Source organism: Rattus rattus, chromosome 1, assembly GCF_011064425.1.
Source record: "Rattus rattus isolate New Zealand chromosome 1, Rrattus_CSIRO_v1, whole genome shotgun sequence".
NCBI lineage: Eukaryota > Metazoa > Chordata > Mammalia > Rodentia > Muridae > Rattus > Rattus rattus.
The window spans coordinates 227,952,550-227,979,299 of NC_046154.1; the positions used below are offsets into that span (position 1 = coordinate 227,952,550).

The following is a 26,750-nucleotide window of genomic DNA, read 5'->3' on the forward strand; positions in this document are numbered from 1 at the left end:
CCAAACATTTAAGCTGCCTTGGATTTGCAGCAGACTGGTTTCTTCTGCTCTAGTCACCACTGCGACGCACAATGTAAATGAAAGGGTCCCAGCCGTATTCAGTTGTCTGCCATGTGAATTTCTTTTCCTAGCTCAACACCAGCCTCCTCTGGCATGGCCTTCTTAGGACAATGCTCTCTGGCTATGAGAGGAAAGATAAACTATGCAGAACCCCACCACTGCCTAGTGCCAGGGCAAGCAAGCAGAAGTCCTCCCCCCACCCCCGCCCCCTGTGGGTAAACACCCTTATAGAAGCTAAGGCTTCGGTTGCTAGTGATCTGAGGTAGGAGTGGGAGATACATGAAAGAGATGGTTTGGGGATGTGACTCATGGGTAGAACACTTGGCTAGCAGGCCAGAGTCCAGGATTTAATCCCCAGCACTGTGTCAAAAATAATCAACCAAGCAAACAAAGTAAGACAAAACTCTAGAAATTTGAACATAAATAGCCACCAGCAACTAACATGACCGTCAAGGTCCGTCAGTAACCAGGGGTCTTTTTAACTGACTTTTTTTTTTCTTTTGAGACAGGATATCTTGTAATACAGATTAGCCTCACTGCTATGCGGTCCTGGATGACCTTGAACTCTTGATTCTCCCTTGCCTCTCCCACTCAAGTGCTGGCATTTGAGGCATGCACTACTCTACCTGGTTTATGTGGTGCTGGGGAGCCAACTTAGAGGTTTGTGCATGCTAAGAAAACACTAGCAAATTAATTACATTCCTAGCTCCAACAGAGACCTTTTGTCAAAAAGGTAGACCTGGCACACGCCTCAGCTCTGCAGCTGATATATGAGGAAACACGGGTTTATCTTGAAGTAAAGTGGTTGGGATTCAGACATGAAATTGCCCAAAGCCTCCTGAGTCTCTGTTCTGTTTCCAATGTAGTTGGATATGTATATTTAATTCAACAATCTTCAAGACAAGGACTATGACAACACTCAAATCTAAACCCTATTTTTGTATTTGTGCTTGAACATGGAGTCTATCTAGTGTGCTTAAAATGCCCCTTCATGATCTCTGTATGTTTTAGAAGCTGGGGTCACTTTGGGGAGAGGGCAGCAGAACATTCTCAGTGTGTGAGTGGGATGGACGCAACCTCTGAGGTGTTGAGTGTTTGAATGGGAGGCAAAGTCAGTTTCTCCTTCTGAAGTGAAATAATGATCGATTATAATAAGAATTTTTGTTTCAGCATAAAGTATTTTACTATATTTTCACAGAACTTGAGAAGGAGGGTAGTGATTCAATTCAACTCCACTAAACAGATTTGTGTTTTCTTTCAAACAAAGCAAAACCGGAGTTCTACGTTTGATAGTTATGCCTACGCTAATATTAAAAAGCTGTGGTTTAATTATTTACTTCCTTTGATCCAAATGATTGAATCCTAAAAGATGGTGAACAAGACAGCATTAATACCTTTCAAGTTGGTGACACCTCTCTCTCTCTCTCTCTCTGTCTCTCTCTCAGCTTTTTGAGACACGGTTTCTCATGGCCTGGCTGTCTTGGACCTTGCTCTATACATCAGACTGACTCAGAGATCCACCTGCCTCTGCCTCCTGAGTGCTGGGATTAAAACATGTGTCACCGCTGCCCACTCAATAGATTTCTGAGCATTCCACAAGAGCTGAAATGCAGACACTAGACGGTTTAGACAGAAAGGTCCACGTCTAAGAGCCTTTCTAAGGCTACTAGAAAGTTCTGAAGTTTGGAAAACAACAATAAAATAATCCATTGACCCAAATCTCCAAAATGTTAGCTCCAAAGTTTAAAAACATTTATATGATCAAAAGGAATATCAATAGATCACAGCATTTGGCGTCACTGTACAGTTGAACTATGATTTGGTATGAGTTCTGTTATCAGTGACTTTTAAATGGTAGTCAGTGCAGATTTTTAGTGTCCTTTAATGCTTGAAATAATGAGGAGCGGGTTTAGATGGGAGGATTCTTGGGTGCTTAAGGTTCCTAAGTCACCATAACTGGTCAATGAATAGCTTTATAAAACCTTGCACAACCAGGTTCTGTCGAAGTCAGTTCTTGGTCATTTGATGTGAAGCAGGGACCAGCTCTGGTCTGTGCCTGATATTCTTTTTTTCCTTTTTCCTTTTGTCACTTAGATTTCATGCTACGCACTTTAGAGTTTGGAAATAGTGTGTCCCTTCCCACTTCCTCACCCAGGACTTTGCCTCTGAAACTACAGAGATGGACAGAGGTGTCTGCATTGGTACTCACCCTTTAGCCACTGTCACAGAGGAGTCCCACCTGGTCATTGTTTCCCTCAGTGGGAGCTTTCAGGAGCTTACTCTGTATTCCAGCTAACAGTCATCACTGGAGGAAATAACAGAATCAGCCTTCTTTTATCTTGAAGCTGCTAGGAATTCTGTCTAGTGATAAACCGGAGTTCACAGGACCATTCTCTGGCTCCAGGATTAGACCCAGATCTAAGGAGGCTGAGGCTGAGGCTTGCTTGTCTTTGAAATAAAGTCCTCAGCTATGCTCTAGTAGATATATCTTCTGGCCTGTCCTCCTCTGATTCCACTGACATTGGTTTAATGATCAGCACGGACCAGTGACTTTCTGAAGATGAAAAATGGGGGCCCACTACTGCTTGGGTTGCATCAAGGTCAACCTTAAGACTGAATTAATAGTCAGGGCAGGGGCGGTGGTGAGGACTATGTGCTTCTGGTTGAGTTCTTTATAGAATGCTTGAAATATACCTACAGCATTATGTGAGGAGGAGATGAGAAGAAAAAAATATCACACACATAAAATAAAGCAAAAAGTGGGGTGGAGGGGGCCGTGGGAGAGTTGATGAATAGAATCAGCCTTTAATGAATAAAGGAATTTTTGTCACTTTCAAAGATTAGAATTTTAAGTCTATGGCAGCTTTAAGTCTAGTTGTCAAGTAGCAAAATTATTCTAAAGAACATGGAAGAAAACATCGCAAAGGATAAAACTGCTAATGTGTGGGGATGAGATTTTGATTAAAAAAAAGTGTTAGGGGTGTCTTGAAAACTTTGCTTCCTTGAGACTTTCATTGTTGGTTGCTATCTGAAACTAATTATGTGACATTTGCAGACAAAGAAAGCCTTTAGGGTGTGTGGGGTGGATCTGGTAGAGGTTCTTATCTTACTTTACATTCACAGGCATCCTTGATCTCCCCTCTCCCCTCTCCCCTCTTGAATGTTAAAAATGGCACGTTTTTTCCCCAGTACTGAGGACTGATGCCTGTTTGGGCAGCTGCAGAGTGACTCTGGAGAGAACCTGGCATGTTTACCAGTGTTGTGGAGATAGAAATCAAAGTGGTGGGTATACATGTCACGGAGCTATGGCGGGGATTTGAAGGTAAGACATGTCCCTTAAAGAAGGTTGATAGGGTCCCTGTTGCTCCTAAGGCAAGTCCCAAGCTACTGTCGTGATTTGCTCTGCATATTTAAATTCGGTTCTGGATCTGAAACCAGCTAATCCCCTCAGCACCCTGGAGAGCCTGGTAATTGTTCATTTCAGTTCATACCCAAGAGTGCCTTTCCTGTATAAGTCTAAGTGTCAGCCTTTTCATAAAAGGGGTAGCACAGGTTTAAGTAAAAGGAAAAATTAAGCCTCAATGATTTACAGTCTTTAGATATCAAAGAATTTACCCCTTAGCTCCCTATATCTCTGTCTTAGGAAACAAAAATCATCATAGACACATCTGGATTTCTGGAAGATAAAATTTCAATCCCCATCCCAACATACACAGCACAGCAAGAAGGAATGACGGGGTAATCTCACAAAGCATCTCCATACAAGGAAGCCGAAGGCTGTGAATAAAAGAACTTCTCCATTTTCCTGGTTTTGCTAGCGCTTGCAAAGGTTTTGTACCACCGTGCTTTCTAACCTATAATAATTTCAAACAGAGGTCGACAGTTTGGAAAGCAGTATGGCCTAATATTCAAATATGTAGGTTGTGCCAAGCATTAAGGCATATTTAGAGACACCATTGTCGACTGGGCTCTTTAAGGACCTTCACTTTGCCTTTTCCCATTTCTATCTTTACCCATTATCTTTCAGTGGTATTACAGTACTCCTCTGACTTAGAAAAAAAAGGAGGCAACTCTTTTTAATTGTTCAGATTATTTTGCAAAAGCCAAAATAGCAATAGCCCGTGATCATTTAGTGGACATCTGCACTGTAATGTGCATCCAGTTTTCCAAGGGTGCTAGCAGGAGTCTCAGAATATCACTGACTACACCAGTTAATTCCCATCTACAGTATCTCAGCACCCGGCAGGGTTTACAGGATTCATTAGAACCAATTCCGGGTCTTTAGGAGTAGTTATGGAATTGGCATTTCAGAGAATCCAGCATAGTGATACACAGTAGTGTCTATAGAAATACTGGAAGTATAGAGACGGGGGTTGGCATCAAGGAAAGCAACGAAGAGCTTCTGAGAGAAGCTCTGATCGACTTAGCTGGCCATTTAGCAAGATTCCATATGTGCTATTTAGCTGCCCACTCATTCAGGCAAGAGCTCTACCTGTTGTCTGCCATGAACATTTTCCTATGTTTCTGTGGCAAGGGGAAGGGGGTGAGTGTGGGTGTCTCAATTCAGTTTGCACTGTGGGAAAAGAGGGGACGGCTTGAGAAAAAGAAAGTGATTTAATAGAAGCAGGAAGAATGTGCTTTATATACTACAGTAGAGCCAGTACAGTTCTTGGCACATGGTGTTGTCCCTCAACAGATGCCTGCTGAATGAAAAGAAGGAAAGGGGGGCACATAAGCCCTATGGTGGGAACTAAGGTGAATGGATGGGTCATAGGGATGGAATATCAGCAGCCTGGGTTTGGATGATCAATTCCAGCTTCTCAGAGAATTATGGCCGGTGGTAGCTTAGATGGTTCTGGTGGTGATCTGCTGGTAAAAAGTCCAGATCTCATGGCAACAATCATTTCTCTGACATCCCTATTAGGAACCTCTTCTCTAGCCCACATTCTGACAGGAGCCATGCTGTAGAGAGATACCCTGTGTGCATCACCACTCAGCTCTTTCTACTTCTTGAGACCACAAGTGGGGACAAACAATGAATGCTTGAAGACAACATGACATGTCTTGGTTGCTTATGGGAAGGTTCCAGATTGTTACATCTATTCCTGTTGGTCATGGGTTAGGTTAATAATAAGTGCTCATAATATACTTTGCTGAGTTTTTGATTCAGCCAAGTTTCTATTTCCAGGGGAAAATGTTAATGTATCACAAGGGGGCAATCCCTAGGAAAGAACACTTCCCTAGTGTTCAGGTAAGCCATCGTCGAACAGACAGGTTTCCCAGGACTGTGCTTTGTTTTTAGAATCAAAAAAAGTTATATAGACATTCCAGGAGGTATTAAAAGGAAGAATAATTTCTATGCCGAGGAAGAAACCTTGTGTGGGCTAAATGTGTTACTTCTCTGGGCACACAGTGGAGGTCATTTGCGGCTTCTCTCCAGAACTGTGACTTAAAGGTGACCTTGGGAAGATTTCCTAAGCGTGTAGGTGGAACCACTAAGGAAGATTGCATTCTGCTGCCCTTGGCAGCCATCCACAATGGTCTTTGATGGAAAGAAGGTCATCCTCTTTTTTACTTGGAAGATCTCCTTTATGGGACAAGGCTATGCATACATCAGCCAAAGAGAAGCATCCTGGAAGAGTGTCCTTATGTCATATGTTAAGTTGTGCCTGGTATAAAGAACCAAGAGTCACCAGGCTTGAGTCTACTTCCTTTTGTGCTCTAAGGAATCCAGGTATCCAGTTAAGTGTCACCAGGTGAAGTGTAACAGTATTGTGGCCATATTTACACTGATCTACCACAAACAACTGTGAGTATACTAGGAGGAGAGTTGGTTTTGGACAGTCTGAGCCAGAAATAAGACAAGATTTATAAAGAAAAGAGGAAACACTTGTTTTCCTACATGTATCAAATGTGCTATTTTACCTCAGTGTAGTGTTCTTATATAAAGTGCTTCAGTGTTGGACAGAACACCTTTGGACATTGCCACTAACATAATCTAGACATGTTTACATTCCTACCAGGGCACACTATTTCGAACCCTTCCACTGAGATTGCAGAACTCTTGTATTTGTTTTTCTAGAACATCATGCCATCTGCACACTTAATGAAAATAATCCAGTGGTTGCCATGCTAAAACAGAACTTGTAGTGAGGGGCACAGATGGAGCCCAAGGGGAACTTGAGTTATGCACAGTGATGAAAACCAGAAGCCAATTTCCGGCTAATGGTCTGCCAATGACCACTTGGAACGAGTTGGCACTGTATGTTATGCACCTCATTTGAAAATCCACAGCAAACTAAGATTTTTTTTCTGCTCGCAAAGTCCATAATCTTGACTGAATAGGCGTTTTCTCAGTCAATCTGGTTAATCTGTCAGTGCTCCAAGGATCTCTTCTGGCAGGGCCATGAGTCAGTATTTCTCTGGGGAACAGGCCACACTCTTATCCACTGGCAGGACAGCGGCTTGCCAGGCTAACATGGTTATGGAGAACAATCCGTCGAGGCTGCAAGAAGGAAGGAATTAAAAAAGGGGGAACATGGTTACTTACTTCCTTTATAATCTGACACATCGACTTGTAGCAATTACATTATACAAACTCTAACACCCTTAGGTCAAAGAGAAACGGCTAGCCAAGATGGGGGTTACTCAACTCAGGACAGATTGGTGGTACTCATGAAAGATCCTTGTACTAGCTGGCAGAACACGCAAGACACCCATTCAAGAACCAGACAATATTGCCTTGAATGGAGGGCAAAGCGGGCTCTCTGGATTTGGCATTCAGCTCCATGACAGGGGAGCGAAAACTGAGTCTCTATCTCATGTTCTAGAGCAGGGGCCCTATGAGGCTGGAAATAGTGCAAGACACTGTGTGTGTGTGTGTGTGTGTGTGTGTGTGTGTGTGTGTGTGTGTGTGAGAGAGAGAGAGAGAGAGAGAGAGAGAGAGAGAGAGAGAGATCATTGGGGATATTTGAATAAAACCAAGAGGGAATATGAGAAGCTGGCATGTTTAAAATCTCCCGAGTTTGCACGTTGAAAACTGAGTGAGGTTTGGGGATACAGAGAAAAATTTATTCAAATCTGACTAGAGATTGAACTATTTGAATGTTAGTCCTGCTTTGGACATTGAGAATTCTGGACTAGATATATTATCCTCATTTTAGCTTTCTAATTTTCTCATTAGTTTTATTGGGCTACTGCTTACTGTGTGTTCTTAACACACAGGTCCTCAATACATCATTATTATGAGTCCAGATGAAGGCTTTTCTAAAAATTCAACATTAGTTTTATTTAATGTGTAAAATTATAGGACAACAGCAGGAGTTATTGATAAAGAAGAAGCATCCCTTGGCTTTTGAGTCCAGGTGGCTTTACAAACTATGAGAAGACAGACAATTTGTAAGCAAGTATTTGATTAAACCTTGTTATTTGTGAGAAAAATGCAAAACAAAAGGTCTCTTGTAAGTGTATTAAACATCAAATAGTAACACAAACCTCTGATACGGTTGTAATGGGAGCAGAATGTTAATATGTTGCTCGTGGCATTGTGAGCTGGAAAAATAACATCCATTTATTTAAAAATCATTAAAAATTTATATCCCCTGATCTAGTGATCTCATTCCTAGGAGGGTACCCCAAGGTAAAATATAAAAGACACAAGAAACTGCAAGCAAAATCCTGTAACTTAGAGATTACTTATACTACAGAAAAAAATGAAAACACGTCTACTGTTGAAACTTGAGCGAAGTAAATTATAGTATGCTAATAAGATGGATGATGACATGAACATTAAAATAAGACTAATTATGATGAATATGTAGCAATAGGATAAAGTTATACATACTATAATACACAACATAATATATGTATGTGTATATAACAAATGTATATGTATACAAAATACATGCATGTATTTATAATAAATGAACTATAAATGAAAATGGGAAAGTGCTACTAATGTTATTATTGAAATATTTTGAAAAACAGTAAGAAAAAATAAGCTCACTATGTGCATACCCCTGAACAGTGATTCACTGATGTGTTCTGGAAGTTGGCATTCACCATTATTACCTAGACAAATAATACTTTATACTTTCACACAGCGATGACACTCCATTGTCTGAGAGAGAGGGAGAGGGAAAAGAGACTAACTTGGGGGAAAATATCCAGGTCTACCTATAAGGAAGCCTACAGTCCTGAAGCACAGCATAGATTTCAAGCCAACTGACACAGAACAGCACAGTATTCTTGAGACTGTTGTTGTAGTCAGATCCAGAAGGTGTACGTCCTTGGAAAAAAGCCAACAGAATAAAATTTGAAAAGGAATAATGACAGTTAAAAATGAGGCCTGGCTGAGTTACTATACTTATTTCTTTGTGGGGAAATTGCAGTTAAGTGGTGTATCATCTAAATGGCTGTGTTGTCCAAATGGGTGTCAGGTGCCCAAGAGGTCATAGAGAACAGATATGTCTAATTTGTATTCCTGGTTTAATCTTAGCCTATTATTCTTCAATGCTCTTTCAACTTCAGTGTCCAATACTGTTCTTAGGGAAAGAAGAAACCTGCCCATTTCACCGATGAGGACATCAAGACCCTTAGTGTTACTAGCCTAGCAAGGGTCCAAGTTCTATTCAGAGACACGTGTGTCCTATTCTAGTGATGTAAAAGTGTAATGGGTTGAAAATATAAAATACAATTGCTCAGAGCAGTCATTGTCCCCCTTATAATCCCAGTGACAGTCTGCACTTACCCACATGTACAATCAGCATAATGAAAAATGGTGGTAGATGGGGTTAGAAAATTTGAGTAGAAATTAGGTTGTATCAGCAAGAATGGTGAGGTGTTCTTATAGAATATGAACATACAAGGCACTAGAGGCCAGAGAAATATTAGAGCTTTCAGGACTGACAGGATGTTATGATATGACTATCATGTGCATGATTCGTGAAGAAAGAAATGGACAAAGGAGGAAGTACATTGTGGCATCATGTTGTCTTTTACGTCTTTCTACCACGTAAGTCAACCTTCATCGCTCGCTGATGCTTCTTGCAGGCAGCATTCTGTTTCTTAATGGTTTCACCATGTGCCCTAGGTACACATCTGTAATCCCAGTGCTGCAGAGGCAGTCTGGTCTGTAGAGCTAATACTAGGACACAAGGGCTGTTACACAGAGAAACCTTGTCTTTGAAAACAAAGCAAAATGCAACAGAACAAAAACAAGCAAAATAACTTGAAGGGAGCTGGGGTGGTGGCTCAGTGGATAAAGTACTTGCCATTTAAGCATGAAGACCTGAGTTCAGACCCACAACGCTTACATAGCTGAGTTCTTTTTCAGGCATAGTGGTGCGTGTCTGTAATCCCAACACTCAGAAGGCAGAGGCAGGTGGGTCCCTATGAGTTTGAGGCCAGCCTGCTCCATAAAGCGAATTCCAGACCAGTCAGTGCTACACAGTGAGACTTTTTTTTCAAAAACAAAAACAAACAAATGACTAACAGCTGGGTGTGTGGTGTACGTCTGTCATCTCAGTGCTGGGGGGTCAGAGGCAGGAGGATCCCTGGAGCTCACTGGACAGCCAGTCTAGCTAATCTATGAGATCCAGCTTCAGTGAGACCCTGACTCACAAATACAATGAAAACAAAACAAAACAACAGTGGAAAACATGCAACCCCAAACTCTGGCCTTCACACTCATGTGTGCATAAACATGAGGTACATACTCCCGTGTGTTCTCTACATGAAGGGGGTTAGGATTGTAGGTCAGTTGCTACAGTAACTTGCCTACTATTAATGAAGCCCTGAAGCCATGGGTTCAAGCCCCAGCAATGCATAATCTCAGGGAGAGGGGAGACAGGAAGATCAAAGGTCAAGGGCATTCTTGATTATAGAGTAAATTTGAGGGCTGGTCCAGGCTACCTGAGACCTAGTCTCAAAAACAAAACAAACAAACAAACAAAAAAACTGAAAAGAAAAAAGCTACACTTGGTCAAATTGAAAATGGCACTTTGTGTTTGGTACCTTCGGCTGTGTTCTGTGGGAAGTAGGCTATCTTCATATGGTACCTGCCTTGGGCTCCAGCCCCTTGTGCTCCAGCTCTCCCAGAGTCCTTATAAGCTCCCCATTTTCACCACAGAGATAGGGGCCAATGCTGTAACTTCTTTCTTTCAGATGCTTCCTTTTTTTTTTTTTGTTTTTTCTTTTTTTTTTTTTTTTTTTATTAACTTGAGTATTTCTTATGTACATTTCAGTGTTATTCCTTTCGGTTTCCGGAACAAACATCCCCCCCCCCCCTTCCTTATGGGTGTTCCCCTCCCCTCCCCCATTGCCGCCCCCCCCGACAGTCTAGTTCACTGGGGGTTCAGTCTTAGCAGGACCCAGGGCTTCCCTTCCACTGGTGCTCTTACTAGGATATTCATTGCTACCTATGAGGTCAGAGTCCAGGGTCAGTCCATGTATAGTCTTTAGGTAGTGGCTTGTCCCTGGGAGCTCTGGTTGGTTGGCATTGTTGTACATATGGGGTCTCAAGCCCCTTCAAGCTCTTCCAGTTCATTCTCTGATTCCTTCAACGGGGGTCCCGTTCTCAGTTCAGTGGTTTGCTGCTGGCATTCGCCTCTGTATTTGCTGTATTCTGGCTGTGTCTCTCAGGTTCGATCTACATCTGGCTCCTGTCGGTCTGCACTTCTTTGCTTCATCCATCTTGTCTAATTGGGTGGCTGTATATGTATGGGCCACATGTGGGGCAGGCTCTGAATGGGTGGTCCTTCAGTCTCTGTTTTAATCTTTGCCTCTCTCTTCCCTGCCAAGGGTATTCTTGTTCCCCTTTTAAAGAAGGAGTGAAGCCTTCACATTTTGATCATCCGTCTTGAGTTTCATTTGTTCTAGGCAACTAGGGTAATTCAAGCATTTGGGCTAATAGCCACTTATCAGTGAGTGCATACCATGTATGTCTTTCTGTGATTGGTTAGCTCCTCAGAATGATATTTTCCAGTTCCAACCATTTGCCTTTAATTTCATAAAGTCGTTGTTTTTGATAGCTGAGTAATATTCCATTGTGTAGATGTACCACATTTTCTGTATCCATTCCTCTGTTGAAGGGCATCTGGGTTCTTTCCAGCTTCTGGCTATTATAAATAAGGCTGCGATGAACATAGTGGAGCACGTGTCTTTTTTATATGTTGGGGCATCTTTTGGGTATATGCCCAAGAGAGGTATAGCTGGATCCTCAGGCAGTTCAATGTCCAATTTTCTGAGGAACCTCCAGACTGATTTCCAGAATGGTTGTACCAGTCTGCAACCCCACCAACAATGGAGGAGTGTTCCTCTTTCTCCGATCCTCGCCAGCATTTGCTGTCACCTGAGTTTTTGATCTTAGCCATTCTCACTGGTGTGAGGTGAAATCTCAGGGTTGTTTTGATTTGCATTTCCCTGATGACTAAAGATGTTGAACATTTCTTTAGGTGTTTCTCAGCCATTCGGCATTCCTCAGCTGTGAATTCTTTTTGTTTAGCTCTGAACCCCATTTTTTAATAGGGTTATTTGTCCCCCTGCGTCTAACTTTTTGAGTTCTTTGTATATTTTGGATATAAGGCCTCTATCTGTTGTAGGATTGGTAAAGATCTTTTCCCAATCTGTTGGTTGCCGTTTGTCCTGACCACAGTGTCCTTTTGCCTTACAGAAGCTTTGTAGTTTTATGAGATCCCATTTTATCGATTCTTGATCTTAGAGCATAAGCTATTGGTGTTTTGTTCAGGAAATTTTTCCAGTGCCCATGTGTTCCAGATGCTTCCCTAGTTTTTTCTTCTATTAGTTTGAGTGTGTCTGGTTTGATGTGGAGGTCCTTGATCCACTTGGACTTAAGCTTTGTACAGGGTGATAAGCATGGATCGATCTGCATTCTTCTACATGTTGACCTCCAGTTGAACCAGCACCATTTGCTGAAAATGCTATCTTTTTTCCATTGGATGGTTTGGGCTCCTTTGTCAAAAATCAAGTGACCATAGGTGTGTGGGTTCATTTCTGGGTCTTCAATTCTATTCCATTGGTCTATCTGTCTGTCTCTGTACCAATACCATGCAGTTTTTATCACTATTGCTCTGTAATACTGCTTGAGTTCAGGGATAGCGATTCCCCTGAAGTCCTTTTATTGTTGAGGATAGTTTTAGCTATCCTGGGTTTTTGTTATTCCAGATGAATTTGCAAATTGTTCTGTCTAACTCTTTGAAGAATTGGATTGGTATTTTGATGGGGATTGCATTGAATCTGTAGATCGCTTTTTGGCAGAATGGCCATTTTACTATATTAATCCTGCCAATCCATGAGCATGGGAGATCTTTCCATCTTCTGAGGTCTTCTTCAATTTCTTTCTTCAGAGTCTTGAAGTTCTTGTTGTACAAATCTTTTACTTGCTTGGTTAAAGTCACACGAGGTACTTTATATTATTTGGGTCTATTATGAAGTGTTTTGTTTCCCTAATTTCTTTCTCGGCTTGTTTCTCTTTTTTGTAGAGGAAGGCTACTGATTTATTTGAGTTAATTTTATACCCAGCCACTTTGCTGAAGTTGTCTATCAGCTTTAGTAGTTCCTAATTGGAACTTTTTGGGATCATTAAATATACTATCATATCATCTGCAAATAGTGATATTTGACTTCTTCTTTTCCGATCTGTATCCCTTGACCTCCTTTTGTTGTCTGATTGCTCTGGCTAGAACTTCAAGAACTATATTGAATAAGTAGGGAGAGTGGGCAGCCTTGTCTAGTCCCTGATTTTAGTGGGATTGCTTCAAGTTTCTCTCCATTTAGTTTAATGTTAGCCACTGGTTTACTGTATATGGCTTTTACTATGTTTAGGTATGGGCCTTGTATTCCTATTCTTTCCAGGACTTTTATCATGAAGGGGTGTTGAATTTTGTCAAATGCTTTCTCAGCATCTAATGAAATGATCATGTGGTTTTGTTCTTTCAGTTTGTTTATATAATGGATCACGTTGATGGTTTTCTGTATATTAAACCATCCCTGCATGCCTGGATGAAGCCTACTTGATCATGGTGGATGATTGTTTTGATGTGCTCTTGGATTCGGTTTGCCAGAATTTTGTTGAGTATTTTTAAGCGCCGATGTTCATAAGGGAAATTGGTCTGAAGTTCTCTTTTCTTTGTTTTGGGTCTTTGTGTGGTTTAGGTATAAGAGTAATTGTGGCTTCATAGAAGGAGTTTGGTAGTGCTCCATCTGTTTCAATTTTGTGGAATAGTTTGGATAATATTGGTATGAGGTCTTCTATGAAGGTCTGATAGAATTCTGCACTAAACCCGTCTGGACCTGGGCTCTTTTTGGTTGGGAGACCTTTAATGACTGCTTCTATTTCCTTAGGAGTTATGGAGTTGTTTAACTGATTTATCTGTTCCTGATTTAACTTCGGTACCTGGTATCTGTCTAGGAAATTGTCCATTTCCTGCAGATTTTCAAGTTTTGTTGAATATAGGCTTTTATAGTAAGATCTGATGATTTTTTGAATTTCCTCTGAATCTGTAGTTATGTCTCCCTTTTCATTTCTGATTTTGTTAATTTGGACACACTCTCTGTGTCCTCTCGTTAGTCTGGCTTAGTGTTTATCTATCTTGTTCATTTTCTCAAAGAACCAACTTTTGGTTCTGTTGATTCTTCTATGGTCCTTTTGTTTCTACTTGGTTGATTTCAGCTCTGAGTTTGATTATTTCCTGCCTTCTACTCCTCCTGGGTGTATTTGCTTCTTTTTGTTCTAGAGCTTTTAGGTGTGCTGTCAAGCTGCTGACATATGCTCTTTCCTGTTTCTTTCTGCAGGCACTCAGCGCTATGAGTTTTCCTCTTAGCACAGCTTTCATCGTGTCCCATAAGTTTGGGTATGTTGTACCTTCATTTTCATTAAATTCTAAAAAGTTTTTAATTTCTTTCTTTATTTCTTCCTTGACCAGGTTATCATTGAGTAGAGCATTGTTCAATTTCCATGTATATGTGGGCATTCTTCCCTTATTGTTATTGAAGACCAGCTTTAGGCCGTGGTGGTCTGATAGCACGCATGGGATTATTTCTATCTTTCTGTACCTGTTGAGGCCCGTTTTTTGACCAATTATATGGTCAATTTTGGAGAAAGTACCATGAGGAGCTGAGAAGAAGGTATATCCTTTTGTATTAGGGTAGAACGTTCTATAAATATCCGTTAAGTCCATTTGGCTCATGACTTCTCTTAGTCTGTCTACGTCTCTGTTTAATTTCTGTTTCCATGATCTGTCCATTGATGAGAGTGGGGTGTTGAAGTCTCCTACTATTATTGTGTGAGGTGCAATGTGTGTTTTGAGCTTTAGTAAGGTTTCTTTTACGTATGTAGGTGCCCTTGTATTTGGGGCATAGATATTTAGGATTGAGAGTTCATCTTGGTGGATTTTTCCTTTGATAAATATAAAGTGTCCTTCCTTATCTTTTTTGATGACTTTTAGTTGAAAATTGACTTTATTTGATATTAGAATGGCTACTCCAGCTTGCTTCTTCCGACCATTTGCCTGGAAAGTTGTTTTCCAGCCTTTCACTCTGAGGTAGTGTCTGTCTTTGTCTCTGAGGTGTGTTTCCTGTAGGCAGCAGAATGCAGGGTCCTCGTTGCGTATCCAGTTTGTTAATCTATGTCTTTTTATTGGGGAGTTGAGGCCATTGATGTTGAGAGATATTAAGGAATAGTGATTATTGCTTCCTGTTATATTCATATTTGGGTGTGTTATGTTTGTGTGCTTTTCTTCTCTTTGTTTTGTTGCCAAGACGATTAGTTTCTTGCCTCTTCTTGGGTATAGCTTGCCTCCTTATGTTGGGCTTTACCATATATTATCCTTTGTAGTGCTGGATTGTAGAAAGATATTGTGTAAATTTGGTTTTGTCATGGAATATCTTGGTTTCTCCATCTATGTTAATTGAGAGTTTTGCAGGATACAGTAGCCTGGGCTGGCATTTGTGTTCTCTTAGGGTCTGTATGACATCAGTCCAGGATCTTCTGGCCTTCATAGTTTCTGGCGAAAAGTCTGGTGTGATTCTGATAGGTCTGCCTTTATATGTTACTTGACCTTTTCCTTACTGCTTTTTAATATTCTTTCTTTATTTTGTGCGTTTGGTGTTTTGACTATTATGTGACGGGAGGTGTTTCTTTTCTGGTCCAATCTATTTGGAGTTCTGTAGGCTTCTTGTATGCCTATGGGTATCTCTTTTTTGGTTAGGGAAGTTTTCTTCTATGATTTTGTTGAAGATATGTACTGGTCCTTTGAGCTGGGAGTCTTCACTCTCTTCTATACCTATTATCCTTAGGTTTGATCTTCTCATTGAGTCCTGGATTTCCTGTATGTTTTGGACCAGTAGCTTTTTCCGCTTTACATTATCTTTGACAGTTGAGTCAATGATTTCTATGGAATCTTCTGCTCCTGAGATTCTCTCTTCCATCTCTTTTATTCTGTTGGTAAAGCTTGTATCTACAGCTCCTTGTCTCTTCTTTTGGTTTTCTATATCCAGGGTTGTTTCCCTGTGTTCTTTCTTGATTGCTTCTATTTCCATTTTTAATTCCTTCCACTGTTTGATTGTGTTTTCCTGTAATTCTTTCAGGGATTTTTGTGTCTCCTCTCTATGGGCTTCTACTTGTTTATTTATGTTTTCCTGGAATTCTTTCATGCATTTTTGCGATTCCTCTCTGTAGGCTTCTACTTGTTCTCTAAGGGAGTTCATCATGTCTTTCTTGAAGTTCTCCAGCATCATGGTCAAATATGATTTTGAATCTAGATCTTGCTTTTCTGGTGTGTTTGGATATTCCATGTTTGTTTTGATGGGAGAATTGGGCTCCGATGGTGCCATGTAGTCTTGGTTTCTGTTGCTTGGGTTCCTGCGCTTGCCTCTCGCCATCAAATTATCTCTAGTGTTACTTTTGTTCTGCTATTTCTGACAGTGGCTAAACTGTCCCATAGGCCTGTTAGGAGTGCTGTAGACCTGTTTTCCCTCTCTTTCAGTCAGTTATGGGGACAGAGTTTCTTTCCGGCTGTAGTTTTTTCCTTTCTACAGGTCTTCAGTTGTTCCTGTGGACCTGTGCCTTGAGTTCTGGCAGGTCACTTGCAGCAGAAAAGTTGGTCTTACCTGTGGCCCCGAGGCTCAAGTTCGCTCGAGGGGTTCTGCCCACGGGCTCTCCGCGGTGGCAGCGACCAGGAAGATCTGCGCCGCCTCTTCCGGGAGCCTCTGTGCACCAGGGTTCCAGATGGCCTCTGGTGTTTTCCTCTGGAATCAGTAATGTGTGCAGAGAGCAGTCTCTTCTGGTTTCGCAAGCGTGTCTGCCTCTCTGAAGGTTTAGCTCTCCCTCCCACGGGATTTGGGTGCAGAGAACTGTTTATCCGGTCTGTTTCCTTCAGGTTCCGGTTGTCTCAGGCAGGGCTCCCTGCTGCCTAAGCCCTCCCCACAGGAACCCATCCTTGTGTTTCCTCTTGGGTCAGGGGATGTGGGGGTGGGCAGTGTTGGTGGTCTCTTCATAGCCTCAGGAGTGCCCACCTGACCAGGCAGTTTCTCAGATGTTTCCTTTTACACCCTGACACATGAATACTAACTCCTCTGTCTGTCAGAACCTCCTCCCCCGAAATCACATCTTTATAAACTTTTCCCTCTTTTCAGATACGGTCAAGCACTCCATCCTGTGTCATAGTATGGCTTCTTAAACTTCTATCGCCAAATCCCCTATCCCTTTATTTAATATAATTTTCACCCCCCCTTTTAAACTCCAGGACTTGCATATGCCTAGCAAGCATTCTACTGATAAGCAGTGCCTCAACCTCCTCCGTAGCCTTTTAAGGATGCTGCCATGGCTTCTTTGCGTCTTATTTAAACACATGTAGTATCAGATATATAGTAAGTGCCTAATACGTAGTTGTGAAATTTAGATGGAAATGATGCTGATGAAGACTCATTTGGGGGGCTGCTTAACCTAGCAATTAAGGTTGCACACTTGGACTTGATCACATTCAGTTCAGAGTATGGGATAAAATAGTGAAGCTCTCAAACCCACCAATTAGAAGCATGGACCAGAACATGGGTTCTGGCTGATCTCTGCTCGCCTCCAAGGCTCATCATGTACCAGCTGTGTGATGTCAAAATGAGGAATTTTTTCAAAACTCAGTGGCTTCATCTTTATAGTAGGTAACATACTCTTCACCTCACTGGGTTGCCTCAGTGAGCTCACAGGAAAGGCATGTCTCACCGTGCTTAGCAAATGAGAGAGAAACAACGAGTGTCTACAGTTTTATTATTATCACAAGTTCCCAAAGTTCCATCGAAAATATCTCCACGTCTAAGGGCTAGGAAAAGAAACAGAATGCCCATGTCAGGCCTTTGCCCTCTATTGCCGCCTTCCAGGCCCCTGTACTCTGATTCCACTCTCCTCTAGATTAGAGCAGATATTCAGACAGTTGCCTGATAAAGGGAGGTTCTGACACTTCAAAGGCAGGCAGTGACTTGCCTGGCAGGCAACAGGCAACTTGGCAGAAGGCTCAGGAACAGATTTTAGATTTAAGTGTTCAGGGTTACCTCCGTTCACCCCAACAACAGGGGATGGTGGATTGGCATGTTCGGAGGAAACATACTAGGTCTGGGAACTCCACATCTCATGATGGTAAAGGAATAAATAAGACTTCTCCCTGGAAAAGTCTTCTGTTCAGAAAGAAAGGGATGTGTGTTTGTGAAAGAATGTGTTTTTCATGTAAGTTAAGCTTAAGGGCTTTGGGGTGGGCCTGGATTGCTTCTGGATATGTTTTTGTAATTTGTATCAGGTGTGAGTTAGTGCTACAGTTGCCCAAAATAACAGCCAATAAGCTGGTCTACAACTTACTGAGCAGGCACTGTGGGCCAACTAAGACTTTATAGACAACCGTTTGCTGGAACACCAGTGCCATTACAGAGGTCTCCATAATCACCTGATGAGAGAGGGGGGCAGGTACATGAGTTTGTCGCTGCTCTGTGGCTAGAATGCATAGGGCTGAGACCAGAAACCAGATCTGCTCTAATCACTGACTGTAAGAAGATATATGTTAGGTAAAAAAATAATCTCTAACTCAAATAGGAATAGAGGAGAGAAACAAATAATTGTGTTGTGTAAAAGAGTTTTCATTAAACTCAAATCCTAGCTATGGGGTGCTGTAAAGAGGTTTTTACCTACAGAAAGGTAGTTCATTTCTCTTCTAACAGTTGATAGTCTTTCACAGCATGGCTGAATGGTTCTCAAACGTGTAGAGTTTTGTTCCATGGGGGACAACTGGCACTGTGAGGAAGACATTTCTAGTTGCTACTCCTGGAGGTTACTACTAGCATCTACTGAGGGGAGGTCAAGACACTGCTAAACACCTAAGAATGCATAGGAGAGCTCCCCAACAAAGACTTCTCCAGCTTGAAATGTCAAATGTGCTGAGGTTGCTTTAGCAGACACAGATCTTTGCTTATTTTCTATTCTTGGTCATGAGCCAAATATATCACTCTTAAAATAGGTCAAGATAAAAGCTAACCTAAGTGGGCCTCTTGTCTGCACAGGAAAGGAGGCGAATTTCAAATTTCACTCCCCTTTTCTAGTCATCATTTTCTCATCTTTTTGATTTTTATATTCAATGCAATCAAAACCTTTAAAACGAAATCACTCCTAACTTCTAGAACCCTCACTGGCATGCCATTAGAAAAATCAAGATAGGATGATTTAGACAGGTACACTCAATTAATTAATTAGTACGCTTGGAAGAAGGTACAAGATAAGAGGAGGGCAAAGGATGAATTATATGGCCATAAACCTAAGCTTTGCTATCAGAATAGTGGTTTAGAGGGAAGTGGATCCATTTCTACCACTCCTTGTCCACAAGAGACTAAAGGGTACCCCTCCCTGAGAGTATGATTAAGGAATTGGTTTTATGATTTTACTCTCTAGCTATGTGAAGGAGGATGGAGGTGAGATTCTCTAACAAGATTGTGTGTGTGTGTGTGTGTGTGTGTGTGTGTGTGTGTGTATCCTGTAACTTTTCATGTGTCCTAGAAAAGAGGAGGCCATCATGCTGTGAAGGTTAGCTTTTCGTGTCAACTCAAACTGAACTACAGGGTGTCCACATACGTAGTCAGCCATTGTTCTAGTGTCTCTATAAAGATATTTACATGAGAGATGACTATTTGAGTTAGCGAGTTAGGAAACGCTGATGGGCCTCTATAATGTGGCAGGCCTCAGATTTGAATAGGCAAAGAACTGAGTAGCAGATAATTCATGTTTCTGTTGTCTGCTGCTAGGACATTTCATTCCTTGTCCTTTGACACAGACTCAGAGTGCAACTATACTTTCTCCCTCAAGCTTGGAGATCTTGAGACTTTGAAGTTTCTGTAATTAAGTCTGTGGTGTCTAATATATGTGTTTGTATGCGTATATATACATGTGTGCATATTATACAGACACACACACACACACACACACACACACACACACTCATGTCATTCAATGGTATTTTGTTTCCCTGGAGATCTTTGAGTAATACAGCTTACAAAGGTCATAACAATAATAGTAAAGAGCATCAGTAGCCAGGTACTCACCATGTGCCTAGCATCACACTCAGAACTAGCTCTAGTTTGCAGCAACCAAGTTAAGTGAGGACACTAACATCACTCTGCAGATGAATAAAAGCCAGGCGTAGAGAAATAAGTGACCCAGGCTGTGGCCTTTAGGTCAGGCTATCCCTTGATTTGCCTAAGCTCAGGGGCTTGCTGGTTCCAGAAGTGTTATGTAGGAAATAAACACACAGGATGGAAGGATTTCTGTCACCCTCTCTCATTCCCTTATGCCATTTTTTCCTCTTTTCCTATTAGAATTTGATTGGCTCTTGATATGGTTAAGAGGAGGAGGGGTTCTCCTGCCCGACTGTGAAGTTCTCATGGACTCTGGGGAGTTCTGAAGGATTCAGGTGTAGGGGACACTCTTCCTTATTTGAAAATTTGGAGAAGGGAAGAATGTGTTGAAGGTACGATGAGGTTTCTCCTTTTCCAGTTCTGGGCAGGAGAGCAACGGTGTGAGCAAGGCAGGGTGTGTTCACAGACTCCCCTACTATATGTAGAACTGTTGCCCAGTACTGTGTGACTGAGAGACCATTGTACCTTTACCTAATGCTAGTTACCTTGCTTTGATTTCTCTGTGTACATTTCAGATTATCACAGTGTATCCCATGGATACACAAAATTACTCTGTGTCTCTAAAAGTGTGTTATTAATTTTTAAAAAACATTTCAAACTCTCTTTTGCTTTCTCTTTGTGTATGTGTGTAAAAGAGACAGACAGACAGACTGAGAGTGAGTGAGAGAGGCAGACAGACAGACGGACAGACAGACACTGTGCTTATATGAACGTCAGGTATGTAAGCCACAGCATGTATGCTGTGTGAATAAATGAGCAGTCCTTGACTTTCACCTTGCATGAGACAAGTTTCTTGTCGTCCACGGCTGCGTCTGTCTGGTAGCTCCCTCCCAAACTTCTGGGAACTGTCTTTTCTGTGTTCCCCATCTTGTAGTGGCTAGTGGCATTGAAATTACAGATGTGTAATTACCTGGATTCCGGTCCTCACACTTTAGCAGTGAGTAATCACAGAGCCATTGCCTCATCCCCTAAATTTAAAAGTCTGACTACAGAAAAACAAACCTGAACCAAACCTTTCAGAAATCAACTCTTGATTCACACAGGTTAAATTGTGTCTCCAGCTTCCAGGGTTTAAAAACTGACATTTGCACCACAGGTCTTCCAACCTGCCTGCATGAGAGTCACCTCAGGGAGCTTCTCACATTTATTGCTTTGTCTAGTTCTCTCCCTCTGGTTCAGAATGTCCAAGGGGAAGATTGGAACGCTATATGTTTAACAAGAGCTACAGTAATGCGCATGAAGCCAGTTTGGCAGCAGACCATGAAACACCCACGTCTTTCCCCCAGTATTTAAAGAGTAGTTATTTGTCCTTCAGACAGTGAAAAGTGGTATCGGCTGTGGGAAAATGTGGTTTATAGCTGTGCTCTTTTCATATAACAAAATAACAAGAATCCTGGATATAATACAAAGCCATGATCCAATGCTGGGTTGTAGAATAGGGCAGGCAAGACAGGCTTTGAGACCTGTGCAAACTATCTAACTTATGCAAGGTCCCAGGGTCCTGGACATGTCACCTCCTTCTAGTACCTCATGCTTCCTGCAGACTTCTGCATGCACATATTCCTGTGGACACTGGATGAAGTGTTCTACACTGGTTTGAGGGTATAGGGCTTGTGTGGTTTTGAATCCATATGATGACACTATATTAGAACCTTCTGTGTCCTGAACTAGCTTCACTTGATGTATTTGTCTCTAGGCAAGTACTTCATGGTGCATAGAAGTCTTTCGGGGAACTTGGGACATACTTCTATACTTCATTCCTTTTAGAGTGGGACCATGGATTTGAATTTCTGATCATATTGCCAGTAAGTGGCTCTCTGGAAACTGCTCTGACCCTCAAGTTCCTTCAGGGAAAAAATATCTCTTACTTTCCCCTTTCTGTGCTGTGCGGGAAAATGTGGGGGTATGAAAGTTGCTCTTGATGTGTTTGTAGAAGGAGAGAATGCGTTTTCAGATGAATGTATGACGAAAGTGCGTGAGCCAAGTTACCAGTTCCTTCAGGTATGAGTGGAAGGAGTTGGAGTGCCCACTCTTGTTCTCTATTGAATAGTGGGGTAGAGATTTCACTTTATGAAGCTATCTAAAAGTCTATGCATACTTAGGGTGTCTATTACCTTACTTACATCTTTTAGAAATGACGTCCTCTAGAATAGCAAAACTCTCCTCTGTTTTACAGCTATAGAGAACCAGATACCAGCTGAGAGCAGTCGATGGTCACCTTGTACCACACAAATATGAAACGATGCACTTCTGGAAGAAAGGACCACCCTGCCAGGTGCTCTCAGCAGGAATGCATCTGTACAGCCAATTAGTCTGTGGTGACCCCAGATTCCATCCTCTGCACTGGACAGAGGTAACTGTCTCAAGTCAGTACATTCCGACAGCCGTGCTAAAAGCCCATAGAACCTTTCATAGACAAGCAGTTCACTGGCACTAGCAACAATGAATCACAGAGAGAGCACAGGATTATACTTTGAAGTTTAATCCCAGTGACTGTTGAAATTCCCCCTCTACAACCTCAGCCAGCTGGCTGGGAAGATCCTGAGGGATTGTTTCCTAATTTATCTCCTGGCTTCTGTACCCCAGCTTCTGTAACCCAGCTTACTCCATCACAGAACACAGAGCCTTGCTTGCCTGCTTGCCAACTGTCTGAGCAAACTCCGGTTTTCTTTTATCCCTGCTTGCTTTTTCTTTTTCGTTTTTCGCTCATCTATTCTTCTCTGCCTGTTTGCACTATTTCACTTTACTTAATGTCAAGAGCGTCCCTGTTGGCCTATCCAACACCACCTTTTACAGAAAAGTACCCTTACCTAAGATTCTCTTCTTTAGAAAAGAAATGATTAAAAAAAAGTCTCCAGTGTCTGAAGCTTTTTCAAGAGAAAGAGAAAAGCACCCTTCTATGGGAATCTACAAGGCATGCTTAGTGTTTCTCCTTTTCAATGCGTAGTCTCAACAGGGCCTAGAAGAGCCTCTCCATGAAACAGTGCTATGGAAGCTAAAGGAAAACAAACAAAGGTGACAGCAAGCGATGAACATCGGCACACACTCCTAAAGCAGAGGGTACAGCAGTGAGTGCCTCTTACCTTTCAGTCTGTGATGAATCACAGGATAGCATATCGCTGATCATGCAATTCCACAAGCTCTAGTCTGATACCAGTGTCACTAGGACATGGACCACATTGATGTTACTAATACATGGACCTCACTCTAGCACAACCTCCTACTGTAGCACTGACTGAGCTTTTTTTTTTTTTTTTTTAACAGTGACTGAAGTGTTCTGTCTGAGTGCAGTAGCCGTATGGTATGTGTTCATTGAGCACAGTGAGGTGTGAAGAATGCACTGTGTGTGTTTGGGGGCGGGTAGTGATGGCAGGCAGTGTGTGTAGTATACATGATAGAATGAGACGCATGCATCCATGCACTTGCGTGGAGGTTACATGAGGATGCCCAGTATCCTATTCTACTATTCAGTGAGTCTCTGACTGAACCGAGCTCACTGTCTAGATTGGCTGTCCTGGTAGCCTCAGAGATCTGCCTGTGTTCCCGTTCTATAGCATTGGTGATTACAGGTATAGTAGTGCCATGCCTGGCCTTTTATGGTGGTGCTGGGGTTTGAACTCACATTCTCACGTTTGACAGCAAGTGCTCTTAACCTTCTGAGCCACCTATCTAGCCCATAGAAAATACTCCTAGCTTTAATTTTACTTCATTTATATTTGCATATTCACATGTAAATAAAAGTACATGTAAATGTAGTAGCCAAGTGTAGAGGAGAAAATAAAGACAGAGATTAAGCAGGCTGGCTTCAGAAGAGAAAGCGATCCAGCAAGGGGAACGCCCTATGCTGTCACTCATACTGTCCATTCCTTCTTGTCCACACCTGCCTCTCCTGTTCTCTCCAGTGTGGCTTGAGGCTTCCTCTCTGCTTTCCTACACATTCCCAGAATCCCTGATATACAAAATGTTAATTAAGGAAAACTTTATAAACATGCTGAAGTATAGAAGATCAGCTTGTTTACTCAAACCCCTTGAACTCCGCAAAACCAAGCAAGAAACCTTAGGGGAAATAGATCCTTCATTATGAACTGCTCCAGCATGGAGTCTCTCTGCCAGGATTCTGAAGCCAGGATTCAAGGTTACAGTGCTTGTCCTTTGTGTTTTGGGCCTGGACAAAAGGGACAGAGGCAAGTAGTACAGACAGACCAGAATCGGGGGGAAAAAAGCACTCCGCTCAAACTGTGCCCTCCCCCACCCCATGACAACGTGCTGAGGGTGGGGAAAGGGTTGGGCTGGTTTGTCTAAACTGGAATCAGCAGGTTATAGTCTGTGTAACAGTTAACGAGATTTGGAGACGTTCCCTGGGCTAGTGAGTACTAATTTCCATTGAGGAAAAAGTTATGAGGCTTGGATGTCTTAATGATAACAGATAATTTCTCTGTGTGGGCAGAGTTACAAAGTGTGTTGCTATGAAACTGAGTGGATTGGGCACTTTCTTCTGTGTACACTGTTTCTCCTCAAAGAATCCACTTGGCAAGAGGTACAAACCTACGTGGGGACTCTTGTTGATTAATTGCTTGAACTGGCTGGTGGCCATCAGCAGGATCTTGCAATTTACCAGTTTCCATGCAGGATTATGATGCTGAGGCTTTAATAGGATTTCAGGTAATAGAGCCCAGATGTCCAAAAGTATGACATTGGAAAGTTCACTGATTTGCAAGGCTACAGAGTTTAAACCATGTTTATTTCTCGAGTAGATGTCTCCTTCCCATCTTTACGTAATCTTGGACCAGTCCAATGCAAAGGCCTTCACCTCAGCCTTCTGCATCCAGAGAAGCCATTCACATGCACATACCTGTAGCCAGCAGTTCAGAGAGACAAGCTCCCTGACTTGCAGTCCAGGCTCTTGAGGACCAGCTTTCTGCTGAGCATAGGCAGCTAGCAGCCCTTGCCTTACCTTACCATGCAATGTTCAACTTCTAAAGTGCTTTCACACATTTAATTGCATTTCAGTTTGTTGGGGCCCAAAGGAAAGGGGGGTACTATTATTATCTCTGTTTTGGTGAGGGAATTGGGGTACACAGAAGAGAAGGGATAATAACAGCTCACATTTGTGGTACATTGTCATGCAAAAATGGAGTTCACATGAGTCCTTTGAAGGCTCATCTTAGCTTGGTGGTTGATATGATTATCTGCTCCACTTGGAAATGGGAGAACTCACATGTGGAGAATCTGGGGAGCATTAGTAGTACTAATGTGAAGTGGTTGTGGCATTCTGGAGACGGGTACTATGTACTGCATTCAACGGTAATGTGTTGAGCATTGTGGACAAGACCTGGAGTTCATTGTTAAGGTAGTGGGTTTTCTAAAGATTTTACTTTTTCATATGTATATGCATGTGTGTGTGTGTGTGTGTGTGTGTGTGCAGGAATGAAAGACCTACAAAATCCCCAAAAGGGCATTGGAGTCCCTAGAGCTGGTGTGATAAGTGGCTGTGATCCAGCTCATGTGGGTGCTGGGAACTGAACTGGGAGAACAGTGTGTGCTTAGTGGCTGACCCATCTTTGCAGTTCCAGGATAGCACTCTTTGCTCCAAGATTAAACACATATGGTAACCCACCCTACATGTTAAGCTTAAGTATGGTTTCCTAGTGGTATGCTGCCTGGACCTTCTTCCTGTTCTGTTCAAAGCAGAGCATCTTACTATAGAGATTAACAACTGGTCAAAATGCAGAGATTAAATTACTCTGGGGAGCGCAGCCCAAGTTGATACATCTATAATGCGACTCCTTCAACCAAGGCTCAGGGAACACCACTGAATAGTGGATCAGGAAGATGGTAAGAGCCAGTGGTTGGGATGTCAGTCATGAGATAGTGTCTTCTGGGCAGTACAGGGATGGCACACTCATGAAATCTCACCAATACTGTTGTGTAAACAAAATTTACAGATGACCACTCTAGTCATGTCATTATGGACGGGGGTAGCGGGTAAGGCTCCACAACTGAATGAAGAGATAGCTACAGGCAACTGATGACTTCTGAGAGGGAGAATCAATTTTTTTCCTAGACAAAAGGCTCCTGATTTATTATTGAATCCCAAGAAGTTACTGTAAACATATAACATGTATGGCTGTAGCAGAATATATATGGAGGTCACTTTGGCCTGAAGTTGGTTATAGATGGGTAGGAGCTGTCTGACACGAGTGCTGGGAACTGAACTCAGATCCCCCAGAAGAGCTGTAAGAACTTTGAAACACTGAGTGATCTCTCCAGTCCAGAATTTCTCAACATCTTTACTTGGCCTTCACCACAAATACATCATAGAGTATCAGTCAAATGTCTATCTCTGCTTTCTTCTGTGTTTCTCTGCCTAGTTTTACCTTTCTTACAGTGACAATTGATACTCAGTCTGCTTATAGCCAAGAAGATGTCACATATTCTTGCTTAGCCCCTCTTGGTCTGCTCTGGGACTCTGTACACCTATTCATTCTGTTGAATGAATAGATAGAATAGACATTATTTTCATGCCTGGTGCAACTGACCATTGAACTCCATGCCCTGTTCAACATGTTTTTCTCCCTTCTTTCCTTCCTTTCTACAGTTTTTCTAGATAGCTCAGGCTATGCTTGAGCTCATGATTCTATTGCCTGTGATCCATACGGCTGAGACTGGGTCACGTACTACTTCTTATAGCCTCAATGTCATTTCTTGATTGCCATCTCAGGTACTCTACTAAACACTGGATATATGAAAAAGGAATATCATGTAACCTTTGCTCTTATCCTCAGGAAGTTCCTGCTGCACTGAGATACATTCACTCACAGTCCATGACTGTACAATGTTCTGTACAGCAATTAGGGCACGATTCCTGAGGAACTAAGAGGTGGAGGAGTACGTGTTGCTGTTTATAATTATCATGGGGAGTTTTGTCCCATATTTCTTCTAGTTAAAGAAACTCCATGAAGAAGGGGGCTGTATTGTACGCATCTGAGTACCAGCCCTAACTACTT

At 42.1% G+C, this 26,750-nt stretch overlaps 1 protein-coding gene across 2 annotated transcripts in view; it reads right to left on the bottom strand.

The window, feature by feature from the left end:
- Positions 1–3,733: 3,733 nt before the first annotated feature.
- LOC116911424 (sterile alpha motif domain-containing protein 12-like) overlaps positions 3,734–26,750 on the bottom strand; it is a 242,867-nt gene continuing 219,850 nt past the window's right edge. For both annotated transcript variants that reach the window (XM_032915401.1, XM_032915393.1), the window contains exon 4: positions 3,734–6,565. In XM_032915401.1, coding sequence (XP_032771292.1) covers positions 6,543–6,565 — 23 coding nt within the window. In that variant the 3' untranslated portion in view covers positions 3,734–6,542. The remainder of the gene's footprint in view (positions 6,566–26,750) is intronic.